This window comes from Jaculus jaculus, chromosome 13 (assembly GCF_020740685.1).
Source record: "Jaculus jaculus isolate mJacJac1 chromosome 13, mJacJac1.mat.Y.cur, whole genome shotgun sequence".
NCBI lineage: Eukaryota > Metazoa > Chordata > Mammalia > Rodentia > Dipodidae > Jaculus > Jaculus jaculus.
The window spans coordinates 89,156,608-89,173,175 of record NC_059114.1 but is presented as its reverse complement, the minus strand read 5'-3'; the positions used below and the strand labels follow the sequence as shown (position 1 = coordinate 89,173,175).

At 46.4% G+C, this 16,568-nt stretch overlaps 1 protein-coding gene and 1 pseudogene across 1 annotated transcript in view; both read right to left on the bottom strand.

Moving 5' to 3' along the window:
* Dnah5 (dynein axonemal heavy chain 5) overlaps positions 1-16,568 on the bottom strand; it is a 247,680-nt gene that overhangs the window by 65,063 nt on the left and 166,049 nt on the right. The window contains exons 54-58 of the mRNA XM_045132474.1: positions 13,522-13,675; positions 12,097-12,364; positions 7,682-7,913; positions 6,217-6,331; positions 5,524-5,700 (exon numbers count right to left, since the gene is read on the bottom strand). Of these exons, the coding sequence (XP_044988409.1) occupies positions 5,524-5,700; positions 6,217-6,331; positions 7,682-7,913; positions 12,097-12,364; positions 13,522-13,675 (946 nt within the window). The remainder of the gene's footprint in view (positions 1-5,523; positions 5,701-6,216; positions 6,332-7,681; positions 7,914-12,096; positions 12,365-13,521; positions 13,676-16,568) is intronic.
* LOC123454397 lies at positions 16,158-16,307 on the bottom strand (annotated as a pseudogene).

The following is a 16,568-nucleotide window of genomic DNA, read 5'->3' as shown; positions in this document are numbered from 1 at the left end:
AACAGGTCCATTTCTAGCACATATATTCCTATGCAATAAATTATTTAATAATCAGACTCACTGCAGTTACATGATACTCCTTAAACATTTTATTAAATAAGTATTAGAAAAGATATTAACTGTGAGAGTCTGAAACAGCCTTCTTTCTAGGGCAGTGTACATCATTGGTTGTATTCATGTCTTAAATGCCTGTTTCATTTGCATTTTCCCACTCCTTTCAAAGGAAAGTGACCAACGACCTTCATCCAAAGCAGTGAACTTTTCTCTGAGCTCAATTTGCTGTTTCTCTATGCTCGCACTCGGGGAAGCCAGACAGCTGGGAGATAGGGAGGACATGGGGGAGATGAAGAACTGAAAAGTCACGCCTCCCTTTGAGATATGAAGCTATAGTAGAAACCAAAAGAGACTAGTGCCCAGTGTGGAAAACAGTCATGTCAAAGCCATTCACAATAGACTAATGGGCAACAGATGTGTTTTTCAGACAGGTGTGCTCATATGGTAAGGACTTGGGAAAAAGGAGCTGGTGGAATTACTGTTCTTCAAGATCAACCTGTTTCACCTATTATATCCTTTTATCTGCAGGCAAAGTAACATGACGGTATGTAATATCTTGTACACCGTGGTAATACATCCTTCATTTACTGTATGGAAATACTCTTCATTTTCAGTCCCAACTAGTCAACATCATCAACATCAATTTAAATATGAAGCCAGGAATGAACACATTCAGTGCTGTTGCCCATTTTCTGTTCAGATGAATGCAGCCTCATGCCAGGTTTCTAGAGTTGGGATATAACTGGAGCTTCCTCAGTCCTACAGGTAGAACCGAATTTCAAGACTTCAGAAACTCACAGAGACAAAATAATGAAGGCAGGACCAATGCTGGAAATCACAAAGACATCTCTCCTGCATACCCTGCTAAGGTTTCAATGTTCAAGGCCTTCCAAAGGCCCCAGTATGGCACAATTGGTCCACAAAGGGGCACTGTTAAAAAGTGAGGAAGGGTGTTGGGTGTGGTGGCGCACACCTTTAATCCCAGCACTTGGGAGGCAGAGGTAGAAGGATCACCGTGAGTTTGAGGCCACCCTGAGATTACATAGTGAATTCCAGGTCAGCCTGGACTAGAACAAAACCCTACCTCGAAAAAAAAAAAAAAAAAAACAGTGAGGAAGGGATGGAGGGATGGCTTAGTGGTTAAGGTGTTTGTCTGCAAAGATAAAGGACCCAGGTTCAATTCTCCAGGATTCATGTTAACCAAGAAGGCACATGCATCTGGAGTCCATTTGCAGTGGCTGCAGGCCCTGGTGGGCCCCTTCTGTCTCTCCTCTCTCTCTCTCTCTCTCTCTCTCTCTATCTCTCTCTCTCTCTCTCTCTCTCCCTCCCTCCCTCCCTCCCTCCCTCCCTTTCTCTCTCTCTCTTTCTCTGTCAAATAAATAAATAAATTATTAATTAAAAAACGAGGGAAGGCTTGGAGGTGAGGCATCACAGGTTGCTACCAGGACATTGGAGGCCTTTGAAGAGACATAAGGTCTTCAGCCCTTCCCTCTTACTTTTTGGTCCTTGAATGAGGCCAAACACAACAAAACTAACCCATAATCAACTGGCACCTCCAAAACTGATTCAAAACAGGCCTAGTCTCTTTACATATTGATTATGCCAGCTATTTTGTTATACTTACGAGAAGCTGACATAGCACACACCCATCTCCTTATCCCTGTTTCTATACATTTCCACACTAATGATTATACTAAGAACACTTATCCTATTTAACCTATGCTGACTTCACTCTCCACTGGAGAATGTTTGTCTTTTTCAGAAGACAGAAAGACCTATGGAGATAAAGCACCCTCTGCATCTCAGCCAAAGCCCTGGTGAAACCACAGAGAAGTGGGGAGATGAGCAAGAGTGCTGCTTCCATGCTGAGCCTGACCATCAGCACCAGCGTGAAGGAGACAGACGTGAGGACACTCAACACCCACCAAAGCAGAGATCCAGAGGCTCCTAAGAGCTCATCACTGAAGTAGACTTAAAACACACCCACTATGGCACAGGGAATTTTGTGGAGGAGGGGACAGAAATATTATGAGCCACAGGCTGGGACATCATGCCCAGAGACATTGCCTCCCACCAATAACTGACCACTGCTCCCACAGTGCATAACCCACCACCCCATGGGGAATACGTGCAACCCCACTGAGGAGGGCCCCCAGTAGAGTGGGGGCAGGGAGGAGGGACAAGATGGTACCAACACATGATGCATCCATATGAAGTATGTTCTTAATTTAAAAAATAAATTAAAAAGAATAATTTAGTTGAAAGAACAGTAATTTAGAAGGACTTGGAATCATTTTACAGTATCGAAAATGATGCCACATCTTCTAAGTCTTAAGGCAGTATTGGCCTTTTAAGTAAGAACTGAGGGGCCCCATGCACTACTCTCAAGATTTTAGGTGCACAGAGCCAACAAAGATTTGAGATTGTTTGCACTATTCTTGTCTCCTCTGTGTTAATCAAAGTCTCTCTCGGTACAGTCAAAGTGCCAAAAGTGTGAGAGGAGATATGTTGCTCTGTCCACAAATCTAAGAGGCTGAAGACCCTGGGGGATTCAAGGACTGAGGAGGAAAGCTTAGCCAGAGCAAGGGACTGAAGAAACAATTAGGAAATGTGTGTCACACGCAACTGTAGCATGGAAAGGTGGACAGGAAAGCAAAGGCCACATCTTCATCATCTCCATAGATAAGAAATGCACATGGCTGCTGTTTGTGGACGTGGGGATTAAACCCAGGGCACTGCCCCTGCCAGGAAAGCACTCTGCCACTGAGCTACATCGTCAGCCCAGAAATGTATATAGCGAATGTTACTTCATGTGGATCAAAAAGGCTTAGAAAGGCTGGGGAGGTGGCTCAGCAGAGAAAGGCACACAAAGCTTGCCGGCCTGAGTTCAATTCCCCAGCACTCTCCTAAAGCCAGGTGTGTGAAGTGGGGCATGCATCCAGAGCTCATTTGCAGAGGCAAGCCCTGGCGTGCCCGCTCATTCTCTCTTGCTTGCTGGCTCTCGCTCTCACTCTCCTCTTCTCTAGCCCTCTCAGCTTGAAACAAATGCATAAATAATATTCTCGTGTTTCAGGAGCCTGCTGAGGAAACGCAATCCCACTCTCAACAGTTGTACACACTCAGCTGAGGGTTAACAACGGGAGTCGGGGTAGATGGACGCAGAATGCCAGGCTGTCGTTGTTTCTAGGCCAAGAGCCAATAACGCGAGGGAGTGATGAGTGCGACTGAACTAAAAACCACCTTAAACTGAGGCCAAAAAGAAAAAGAATCTTAAACCGACTCTCTAACATGACCAGCCCTGTCTTTCAATAGTTCACCAATGCACTGTGTCTCAGAACGTAACCTCTCTGTCACTTTACCTGTTCTGTTATTGCCACACAGTTTCACTGCTGGGGGGCTGGAGCTATTCAAACTCTGTCATTAAGAGGCGACAGTCAATCCATAGTCATTTTGATGATTCACCTACAGACTTAGAGAATGTTTTCTCATCAGATCTTCTACTTCAAGGTCCTCAGCCAGGAAGTGAGGGAACATTATTCTAGAAAGTATGCATAACTTTCCCACTGTCACACAGAATTTAATGAAAATGCTCAAAAGGAGAATCAGGACTCTAGGCTATGTTGTGGCTCACTAGTCCTCTAAAAGGAGAATGAGTTCTGAATTTTCACGTATGGAATCTACAGAGCTCACAGTTTCCATGTAGGAGACATCACCTGACATGGTCCAGTGGTATCTGGGACTCGGTTTTGAGCCTGGAGAGCATAGTCTTGGCCATCCTCAAGAGCCTGAGATCCTCCACCCAGAGGGAGCAGTCATCCTCGAGGGCCTGAGGTCCTCCACCCAGAGGCAGGGGTCATCCTCAAGGGCCTGAGGTCCTCCACCCAGAGGCAGCGGTCATCCTCGAGGGCCTGAGGTCCTCCACCCAGAGGCAGCGGTCATCCTCGAGGGCCTGAGGTCCTCCACCCAGAGGCAGGGGTCATCCTCAAGGGCCTGAGGTCCTCCACCCAGAGGGAGCAGTCATCCTCGAGGGCCTGAGGTCCTCCACCCAGAGGCAGCGGTCATCCTCGAGGGCCTGAGGTCCTCCACCCAGAGGCAGTGGTCATCCTCAAGGGCCTGAGGTCCTCCACCCAGAGGGAGCGGTCATCCTCGAGGGCCTGAGGTCCTCCACCCAGAGGCAGGGGTCATCCTCGAGGGCCTGAGGTCCTCCACCCAGAGGCAGCGGTCATCCTCGAGGGCCTGAGGTCCTCCACCCAGAGGGAGCGGTCATCCTCGAGGGCCTGAGGTCCTCCATCCAGAGGCAAGGGTCATCCTCAAGGGCTTGAGGTCCTCCACCCAGAGGCAGGGGTCATCCTCGAGGGCCTGAGGCCCTCCACCCAGAGGCAGGGGTCATCCTCAAGGGCCTGAGGTCCTCCACCCAGAGGCAGCGGTCATCCTCGAGGGCCTGAGGTCCTCCACCCAGAGGCAGCGGTCATCCTCGAGGGCCTGAGGTCCTCCACCCAGAGGCAGCGGTCATCCTCGAGGGCCTGAGGCCCTCCACCCAGAGGCAGTGGTCATCCTCAAGGGCCTGAGGTCCTCCACCCAGAGGCAGCGGTCATCCTCGAGGGCCTGAGGTCCTCCACCCAGAGGCAGGGGTCATCCTCGAGGGCCTGAGGCCCTCCACCCAGAGGCAGGGGTCATCCTCAAGGGCTTGAGGTCCTCCACCCAGAGGCAGCGGTCATCCTCAAGGGCCTGAGGTCCTCCACCCAGAGGCAGAGGTCATCCTTGAGGGCCTGAGGCCCTCCACCCAGAGGCAGGGGTCATCCTCAAGGGCCTGAGGTCCTCCACCCAGAGGCAGCGGTCATCCTCAAGGGCCTGAGGTCCTCCACCCAGAGGCAGAGGTCATCCTTGAGGGCCTGAGGCCCTCCACCCAGAGGCAGGGGTCATCCTCAAGGGCCTGAGGTCCTCCACCCAGAGGCAGCGGTCATCCTCAAGGGCCTGAGGTCCTCCACCCAGAGGCAGAGGTCATCCTTGAGGGCCTGAGGCCCTCCACCCAGAGGCAGGGGTCATCCTCGAGGGCCTGAGGTCCTCCACCCAGAGGCAGCGGTCATCCTCAAGGGCCTGAGTTCCACACCCAGAGGGAGCAGTCATCCTCGAGGGCCTGAGGTCCTCCACCCAGAGGCAAGGGTCATCCTCGAGGGCCTGAGGTCCTCCACCCAGAGGCAAGGGTCATCCTCGAGGGCCTGAGGTCCTCCACCCAGAGGCAGCGGTCATCCTCAAGGGCCTGAGTTCCTCCACCCAGAGGCAGTGGTCATCCTCGAGGGCCTGAGGTCCTCCACCCAGAGGCAGCGGTCATCCTCGAGGGCCTGAGTTCCTCCACCCAGAGGCAGCGGTCATCCTCGAGGGCCTGAGGTCCACACCCAGAGGCAGGGGTCATCCTCAAGGGCCTGAGGTCCTCCACCCAGAGGCACCGTCTGCACCCCGCGGGCTCACCTGCAGCGCTGCCTCGGCCTCCTCCAGAGCCGGCCTTGCAGCTTCCAGCTTCTCCTCAGCGATGGCTTTGTCTTTGGAGATGCCGTCCACAATGGCCTGCGCCTTGTCCTTCACTTTCTGCACCTCCGCCTTGACCTTCTCAGCCGCCTGCGCCTTCATCGTCACCTCTTTTAGCACCTAGTTCCACACAAAACCAAGAACGCTTCTTCAAAATTCACCTCAAACCAAGCAAGCACGCACATGCTTTTATTTCAGCGGTTGATTTTTTTTCCACTTACCAAAGTTTTCACACATAACATTAAGAATATTTTATTAGGGGCTGGAAAGATGGCTTAGTGGTTAAGGCCCTTGCCTGCAAAGCCAAAGGACCTGAGTTCAACTCCCCAGGACCCACATAAGCCAGATGCATAAGGGGGCACATGTGTCTGGAGTTCGTTTGCAGTGGCTGGAGGCCCTGACGCTCCCATTCTTTCTCCCTCCCTCTCCATCTCTCCCTCTCTCTCTCTCTCTCTCTCTCTCTCTCTCTCTCTCTCTCTCTCTCTCTCTCTCTCTCTCTCCCTCTCTCCCAAATAAATATTTTTAAGAGTATTTGATTTCAATGAGGTTAACTGTCTGGACTCCCATGGTACAATGAGGTGAGTATGTTCACATATGTCTCTGAAGGACGAGGCACACGGCTAACCGGCCACCCACCGCATCAGCCTTCTCATTGGCCACTTCGAGCTCCTTTTCTTTGACTGCCAGCTCCCTGCTCAGGGCTGCGACCGAGTCCGAAGCTTCCTTCAGTTTTTCCAGTCCACTGTTCATTCTGGGGTTGCAAAAGCCAAGCAAATAATGTGATCATTTGTGGCAAGTGCCCACGTTTCCAGTGCTGCTTCACGAATCAAGACTAGTAGAGGCATATTTGAAAAATGAGAATGTAGTAAAAGCAAACTCAAGGTGAAGTCCCCTAAAGGACACATGTGTAGGTCTGGATCCACACTGGCAGCATGTGCGTCCTCTTCACGGACCACATGTAGAAGAGGGGCCTGCTAAACAAGCTCATAGCATGAAGGAGGTCGTGGGTCTAGAATCTGCATCACCCAGAAACATGTTTAATGACATTTAGCATAATAATAATAGACTACAAATGATTGATGACCCACCATGAAGAAAGCAGAATAAATAACTTCTACTTTTTTATTTATTTATTTGACAGAGAAAGAAAGAGAGAATGGGCGCACCAGGGCCCAGACTCCAGACGAACTCCAGACGCATGCACCCCCTTGTGCATCTGTATAACTTGGGTCCTGGGGAATCGAGCCTCCAACCGGGGTCCTTAGGCTTCACAGGCAAACGCTTAACCGCTAAGCCATCTCTCCAGCCTCCAACTTCTACTTTTAAAAACAGTCCAGTGAAGTCAAAAGTAGAAAGATTTGGGCTTAAGATAATAAAACAAAATTTAAATTGAGTCACCTCCAGGAAGGAGGGAGCTGCTTTCAGACACTTGAGATAATGTTATCTAAAGACAAGAGACCTTGAAGTTCAGTCACTCACAGGGGGAGGCTGCACATGACAACCCTGGCTGGTCATGGCCACCTCCTAGCAGAGAATGTGAGAGCTCAGAAAAGCACCTGGAAAGAGGTGAGGTATGGAGAAAACGTCAGTGACATGGGACGCCCACACTGCGGGGACAGGAACACGAGGCGGCTCTTCCATCGGGATGCGCCGAGTAAGAGAAGGCAGAAAGTGATGTCTGTGTTCGCAGTTCTCGTCCGTGTCTATTATCTCTATCATTACGTCACTCCGGAATCATAGAAGGCGGCAGGGGATACAAGGCCTGACCAGGTTATTCTATTGCACCACACCAACGCCCCTGGGAGCTCAGGATCCTACAGACGGGCTCAGGAGGAGGGTGTGTCGTCCTCTGCACTACTGACATTTTAGACTCGAGAATTCCTTGCTGGACAGAGGGCTGCCCTGTGCGCTGAGGTTGTTCAGCCGCTTCCCCGATTTTATTACGTAGGAGTCAATAGCATCACCGCCATACCTGCCTCTAGCCTCACCACCGCGTTTACCGCAGTGTCTCCGGGCGTTACAAAATGCGCCTCCGGGAGGACGTTGCTCTGGATTAGCAGCCATTACTTTACAGAAACGTCTACTAGAACTTTGCACTTGCCTGGTGGCCAGGGTCTGCACTTCCTTGAGCTTCTCCTCATATATGAGCTTATAGCCTTGGATAAACGAGAGGTATGATTTGGGTGTCACGTGGGCAGAACGCCGGAATCTCCGGAAGTAATCGGCACACTTCTCGGCCACTGCATCCTGGAAGGAGGCCATACACTGCACCACCTCCTTCTTGGTGTCCACACCACAGTCAATGGCATAGGATGCAAGGAAGTGTTCAGACACTAGGAAGAGCAAAGGTGGCAATGTGAGAACCGGGGTGTGAATGACCACGTTCAGAATTGCTGGCTATGTGTAAAAGACAGGCACTGGGGCTGGAGAGATGGCTTAGCAGTTAAGCACTTGCCTGTGAAGCCTAAGGACCCCGGTTTGAGGCTCGGTTCCCCAGGACCCACATTAGCCAGATGCACAAGGGGGCACATGTGTCTGGAGTTTGTTTGCAGAGGCTGGAAACCCTGGCAAGCCCATTCTCCCCCCACCCCCTCTCACTCTCAAATGAATAAATAAATAATCAACAACAACAACAACAAAAAAGACAGGCACTTCTTAGCACCCTGTGTTTGGAGCCTCTGGCCTAAGACATCAATGATTTTAGTGTGCCTTTCATATAGAAAACTATAAAAACATTTAAGCTTATCATCATGCTTTGCCTGGGGTGCTTATGCAGAGACATCTCCTGTCAAAAGCTGCAGCTTCTGGTCTCCAGCCAGCCTGTTTTATGGTTTACATAAGGACGAAAGTGAAACTAATAACTCAGACACTGGTGCCCACCTGGCACTCAGATTTAACAATCCCATTTTGTATCTTTTTTTTTTCTACCCAGAACCTATCAATCCCTTAATTCCTTTAGACTCTGGCTCCACTTGTCACATGGAAATGCTCATCACTAAATTTTTTTTATTCCCAGGTCATCTTGTTCTAAAACACAGCATCTGGCCATTTGTGTTCAGTTCTGATTTAGAGAATCCTCCAGAGATGTGTGGAACATCTCCAACAGTCCCCACCAGGTCTGACAGTGGAGCACTTACACGGCAGCTTTTGCTGTTGTAAGAATAAGCCACAGGGTAAGGTAAAGTCTATGTCACCCATGTATTGCATGTGTACGTCCACCATTGTGGTAGATAAAGGAGGAATATGGAGGTTGATCTGAACTGCATAGAGTTTACAGTGGTTTGCACAATGTATGTTAAAATCGTCATTACCATTCTGAAAATCTTATAAGAAGTGGTCCATGTACATAAGAATTGAAAACAGAACTGCAAAGACGGGATGGAAAGAGTACAAGGCCGGAAGGCCAGGGCTTGCAGCGCTGTGCAACTCCGCCAGCCAGGCGTGACAAGGCTTTGCACTTCATGCACTCCTAGCAGCTATGGTTACCTGCTGAAGACCTACCTGTGATATGTCCAGACAACCCACTGTTACGGACCGCAGAAGGGCTTGAGAGGCCTCTGCCCTCCCTGAGGAGCTGATGGCAGAGATGGGAAGAGGGAGCACAGCAGAGCTGCAGGGAGCACAGAAGGTACTGTGTGCTCTATATGCTTAAAATGGTATGTGTGTGAGGGAGAAAATTATGTTAAATTTCAAAAGCAAAAATAAAAACACAGGAGGATGAAGAGATGCCTCAGCGGTGAAAGGCACTTTCCTGCAAAGCCCAATGGCCCACATTAAATTCCCCAGGACCCACATAAAGCCAGATTCACAAGGTGATGCAAGTGTCTGGGGTTTGTTTGTAGCGGCAAGGTGCCTTAGTGTTTTCTCTCTCTCTCTCTCTCTCTCTCATATGAATAGAATATTTTAAAACTAAGGTTAAATTAAGATATAGCCAGTAAAAGTCGGAGGGAAAGAAAAGAAATCAAGTAAGCAGGCTGAGCAGGCAGCGGCACCGACACTAAGACTTTCACCACTAATGTTTGACCACATGGTAAGGTCACAACTCACTAGTTGTAAGCTTGGTTACAAATACAGTTTACCACGTTACAGTAAAAGACAAAATTAAGATACTCAGGATTCAAGTCTTCCCATGACAGTATGTCAAATACTGCAAAGAGCACTCAAATTATAATAAATTTAAGTCTGCATATTAGAAACATGAATTCTTATCTAGAATAATTTTTTTTACTTATTTTACAGATCTAGGTATGAAACACACGGTCTAATACATTCTATATAAACATTCTAGCTGGGTGTGGTGGTGCACACCTTTAATCCCAGCATGCAAGAGGGAGAGGTGGGAGAATCACCATGAGTTTGAGGCCATCCTGGGACTATAAAGCGAATTCTACGTCAGCCTCAGCTAGAATAAGACCTTACTTCAAAAAACAATAAAGGAGGACTGGAGAGATGGCTTACTGGGTAAGGCGCTTGCCTGAGAAGTCTAAGGACCCAGGTTTGATTCTCCAGGACCCACGTTAGCCAGATGCACAAGATGGCGCACGCGTCTGGAGTTCATTTACAGTGGCTGGAGGCCCTGGCGTGTTCATTTTCTCTCCCTCTCTCTGTCTCTAATAAATAAATAAAATAAACCAGGATTTTAAAAAATAAAATAAAATAAAAAATAAAGGAAAATAAAATTCTACCATAGAGCTACACACCAGACCATACAACTTCTGGAGATGTTAACCATGATGGTTGCAATATTCATTTTGTGACGGGCACAGCTGAAAATGCTTCACTTGGCATTAAGATATATCTTTGGGAAATTCCTCATTGTCTGAAAACTTCCTTGAACTCAGCATGGAATGATTGAATCCCTTGGCTGAATTTCTTGATGACAGTATTTGTTTTATGTCCTAAAAGTCCTTGAATCTGGACCCCTAGGCCCACATGGCTCTCTTGGTGGCAAAGCATGCCTGACTGCACGGGAACCTGCAAGGGAGCGCTCTGGCCTGTTACACAGCACCCCCTGTTTCCAGGGATATCAGACCTTGACTATCTCATTTTTCTTTCCTTTTCTTTTGTGGAAGACCAAAAAAAAAAAAAAAAAAACAGGTAGCTACATAAAAAAGAACACTCGTATTGCTACTCCCTGTCCCCATCAGCAAGAAAAATAATCACTCCACGGTACTGAGGTAGAAGTTGCAGTCCAGGAGCAGGGAATTTACTAACTTGAGCAACGCCTGACTTCAAACCACGACACACACACACAAGTATTATAATTGTTAAAATACTTTTTAAAAAAAAATCTAACATCAACCTTGCAAACCTCTGAGTTAGAAAAATAAAATCAATTAGTATTCTTATGTTATTGGAAATATTAAGTATAACCTAAATAAAATGCTGATACAAACACAACAGGAACTGTGGATTAAGTACCTCTACTTGAAATGATAGGGACAAGTTCAGATTTTGTGTTGTTTTGCATTTTGGAATACTTGAAAACTACTTTATTGGTTGATGATCCCTATTCCAAAAAATCTGAACTGTTAAAAAAAAAAAAAAAAAAAGAGCTTTCAAGTGCTGGGTAGTTTGTTCAAAACTTTTCAGATATTTAGACCACCTGGCATGATCATATCAGGGCTGCTCAAGCTAACCGTTCACTCTCACAAAGGCTCTGCAGAGCTGAAGAGGCGGGGGCGAGGTGAGGTTCAGGGGTACCTTCCCCCCTCGGCCTGCCCCTGCTTTGTCTGCTAGGGACACCTTGCAGCATTAGAGGAGCACCTTCCAGCTGCAACAGCGGTCATACAAGAGATTGACAAAACTATCGCCATCACGTGTCCAAAAGCAGTAGCAGTTCAGGGGTGAAGCGGGCTTACCTGTCGTTTGGAGAGCAGTCGCAGATAACTTTTTACCAAGCACTGAAGCAAAAAGCCCCTCAAACCCAGTGTTGCCCCTGTGCAGTTTCCTTACTATAGTCACATTTACATTCCAGTTTTATGCCCAGAACAGGAAAGAGTACATGTCTATGAGAAGGAATGCTACTTAGGAGAGGCAGCTAGACGCAATCAGAGAACACACTGGCCCAGAACATAAGGCATTACAGGGTTTCTGGATAGCATTTTCTGCTTTGATTTACTGCCCTGCAGCAGCAAGATGGGAATTTCCAAGAGACACCTGGCTGTAACCACAGTGGGGCTGACAAAGCAACTTGAAAGGAATATAAGATTAAAACATCAATGCCTCCCTGCGACTCCCAGGAGCTGCCTGGAGATCCAGCAAAGCTTCGATCAGTGTAAAAGTAAATTCGCTGCACACTAACCCAAAGGGGCCCCGATTGAAGACCTCGTTCTCTGACAACCATGCTGTGGGGGGAAAGCAACCAACACAAGAAGAGCAGCAGCTGGTAGGAAAAACCTTCCAGCACTGGACTGAGAGAGTGAGGTCGCTCCAGGGCGCAGACGGCCAATAGCTCAGAAGGCAAATGGGTAAATGAATCAGAAGCCCTGACAGAGATATTTCCACCAGACTCACCAGCAGCTAAGGCATCCTTGGGCCACCGACTGAACCAGTCAATGGTACATCCTGAAATCAGGGCAGGAAACTTCAAAGCTCGGTTTCGGAATTTCTCCCCCACCGGCGAAAAGCAGAGCACAATGTGAAGGTTCCCTCGGACTCGGCTCATGAAGTACTCATACAGGTTGTCGTTGGTGGGTGGGCGCCTGGGATGTTCCTTTTTCATGACTGGTGTTAGGTCACTAGTAATTTCATCAATTTCATCCCGAGCAAATAGGTTGGAGACCTGGAGAAGAAATACAGGCATCCAGACTCAGTACACACATGGGAACAACCCAAAACATGAACTCAATAGGTCTAAGGTCTTCCTCCAGTTGTGTTCTTAAACTCATCTGTTAGAAATGAACTGCGGGGCCTGGCTTGGTGGGTGAGGACTGAGCTGCACAAGTGTGAGGAACTGAGTTCAGACCCCCAGCACCCACTTCAACATGCTGGCCATGTAGCTCGCACTTGAAATTACATTGCTGGGAAGGATCCTCCGAAGAGCTCTCTGTTGTTGTTGTTGTCTATTTTTATTTATTTATTTGAGAGCAATGGAGAGAGGGAAAGAGGCAGATAGAGAGAGAGAGAGACAGAGAATGGGCTGCCAGGGCCTCCAGCCACTGCAAATGAACTCCAGACGCGGCGCCCCCTTGTGCATCTGGCTAACGTGGGTCCTGGGGAATCGAGCCTCAAACCGGGATCCATAGGCTTCACAGGCAAGCGCTTAACCACTAAGCCATCTCTCCAGCCCTCCAAAGAGCTTTTTGGCCAGAGGAGAATCTAGTAAAATCAGTGAACCGTAGGTTCAATCGAAGATCTTGTCTCAAAAAAGAAGTGACTGAGGAGGCTATCCAACATTAACCTCAACCTCTGGCACAAGCACCTGACACCTGTGTGTCCACACACGTACAAACACACGTATAAGTACACATACAAGCACATGTACAAACACACGTACAAGAACACATACAAACACACACACACACACACACACACACACACACACACACACATATGCATAGCACACATGCTTATCCATAGCAAATACAAGCCAAAATGAACTTAAAGCTTTGAGGACAAAATCCCCCACACTGGAACATACACCAGTGATTAACTGCAAAGCCATAGCCCTTGAAGGGGGTAAATGAACACACCAAACACTGAAGCAATTTTCTTTCTAACTTCCCTTATCCTTTATTTTTTCTATTGTCACATGGAACTACTCCACATCTTGACTGGGAGTTTCATTCTTTAAATTTCTGGTAGAACAAGCCATTCTTGACACCGGTTGCCAAATCCCCAAGAGCACTTATTCAAAACTCTAAAGGGAGGAAATATGGACAGCTCTCAGTTGAAAGAAACCCAAAGAGGAAAACTTAAGAAGAATGAGTAAGCTCCTACCTCACCCGATGACAGGACATTGTTCATATATTCCAAAAACGACTCATCTTTGATCTCATTGTCTGTGAAAATAAAAGTGACTCCTTTGCCCTGCTGACCAGCAGTCCTATACAAAACCTTCAGGTCTTCCATCAGATTCGACGTGTTATAGGATCTGAAGAAACAAATGTCACTGTGTCATTAGCTGAAACATTTTCATGAGCCTTTTAACAATAGCTTCTGCCATTTGGCTAACTAAATAATGCTGGTTTTATTTCATCATATCAAATACATGACATTATAAATTGAGTTTTTTAAATGTTTTTGAATACTTCATTTACTTATTTATTTATTCATTTATTTATTTAAAGTGAGAGTGAAAGAAGCAGATACAGAGAGAGAAAGAGAATGGGCACCCTAGGGTCTCTAGCCACCACAAATAAACTCCAAATGCACGTGCCACCCTGTGCATCTGGCTTACGTGGGTTCTAGGGAATCAAATCTGGGTCCTTAGGCTTCACAGGGAAGTACCTTAACCATTATGATATTTCTCTAGCCCCAAATTGAGTTTTTAAAACTTCACATTTCATTACATAACATAATCAATGCACACACAAAGAAATTCAGATGAAGCTAGACCTAAAATTTAATATAATTTCTACCATAAGCAAATGTCACTTGAATGTATTTGTGTCATGTGAACATGAACCCATATTTTGAAAGTATGTGTTATCAGTGGTAATATGTATTGGAATGGATAATCAGATTTGTTAAGCACCCACATCATAAGCTGAACTAAGCTGCAGTCGATTCAAGCTTTCATCATAGGGGAAGGAAAAGATGCCATGCTATAAGAAATGCCCTCCTCCTCCTCCAGCACCACTGATCTCTCATATGTTTGGATTCCACACAAAACAGATTTCAGAGAAATAAGCGCACCGTCACAAAATAGCCAGAAACATTATGAAACGCACCCTGCTGTAAATCTCTTTGTGCTTCCAAAAGCAATCTTAGACATAGACTTTTACCTTCAATCAAGAAATGTTGGTGAGGTCTCAATTAAAAAAAAATCCATTATCGCTGAAACTATAAATGAAAATATTCCATCCCTGGAGATTCAGACTTATTAAATTATTATTTGCCCTTTGCATCATAAAGAAAAAAATACTCAGAATTCAGAGCTCAGGATCAAATAGCCACCTGATTCTTTCAAGCAACTAAAAGTTTAATGTCTATATTGCCCTTTGTTAAGGTCTATAAAATAAATCCTACTGTCAGAAATACCACAATAATGCAACAATATTTCTAGGAGAATTCTGGCTAACTTATCAGAAAACAAAGTATTTTAGACATAGTCTCCCTTTAGAGAGAAATGGAGGAGGGGAAGGGAGAGAGATCTGATTCATTGTCCTGTGATATAGAAGAAACTTTCTGCCCAGTGCCCTATCAACCAAAGGTCCTCTGTTTCAAATATTAAGACCTCAACATGACAATGGTCGTGCTTCCCAGATGTGATGCTCTTACATCCTGCCTCAGTCACAAGGTCTGCAGTCTTGTGGAGTAGAAAGGTCTCAGAAGGCTGGGAGAAAGCCGGGAAGGCCTTGCCCTTCCTCCCATTGGTAATGGATCATTCTCAGTGTGACATGCAGGGGAACTAGCTTGTCCCTGTGAGAGTTGTTGTGTGGTGTTTATTGAGACACCAGAATGCAGTAGAGGTCACACTTGACTAGAAACCAGGATTGATTGCAAATTCTCCAATGCAATCAGTCTCAGGCTCTGTCTGACGTCTAGCGATTCACAGCCTCTCTGAGGAACGTTAGGTACAAGATGGACTATTGACATCTGACCTTCCAACCTACAAAGCTCTTTAAAACTCAAATTAGTTCATGGATCAGGCTGGAAAGATGGCTTAGTCGCTAAGGCACTTGCCTGTAAAGCCAAAGGGCCTAGGTTCAAGTCCCCGGGACCCACATAAACCAAATGGATCAGGTGGTGAATGTGTCTGTAATTTGCAGTGGCTAGAGGCCCTGGTGTGCCCATTCCCTCCCCATTTCTCTCTGTCTACCTGCCTCTGTCTAGTGCTCTCAAATAAATAAAACTGTGTGTCTGTGTATGTGTGTGTGTGTGTGTGTGTGTGTGTGTGTGAGAGAGAGAGAGAGAGAGAGAGAGAGAGAGAGAGAGAGAGATACCAGTAACATCTTATTTAAGGGCTTTTCCATGTGTCTCTTTAACTGTCCTTCATGGACTCCTGAGTTCTGCTGAAGCTTAGGCCTTACAAGAACTGACCCAGATGAGCAACTGGACACATACCACAATTTTCTGAGCCTCTCTCTGGATGAATGACAAGGTTTCTGATATTTCTGACATCTCATTCCTTGAAGCTATTTACTTCAGGATCTAGTGTAAGATAGCTGGTCTGCCTGCTTCTTAATTGCTGGCACCCTGCACTTCTTAACTAATGTAAACATGTTCAGGTCCTATTCATTCCTACGCTATCACATCCAGGAAAACTACAGTTCTTTGGGATACAGTTCTTTGGGATATGCCAATACTAAAATTTTAAAATCCATTAGTGGCGTAAGATAGGTATCTGTAGCTGCAGACCTCTTGTTCAAGATAAAAGCCTTGTTGATAGCATCATTTTGAAATGCCTGTACCCTATTCCTTCTTATATGTATCAAAGCTGATACTTAACAAGGAGCTCTGGGTTGTAAGAGAGGATTTATTTTTGCACCTGTCTGTAAGTCTTTGTCCAAAAAAAATTATTTTTTTCTTAAATCAAATTAGTTAATGCAAGTAAAAGTGTTTTGAAAACAGATTTCATACAAATGGACAAAAATATGACTCCGTTTTTTTTTTTCTGTGTAGTTTTGTTTTCCCTTAGCTTAGCTTCCATGCAGAGACTAGAATTATATACAAGGTAATATGGGCTTTTTCTGTTATCCTAGTACGTAAATAAAAGAGATACCTTTGAATTTATTCTCCAAGAAGAGCTCTATAATTCAAGCCAAACACCAAACATGACATTGTGAGCTTGAATAACTGGGTCTTCAATACTAATGTTTAAT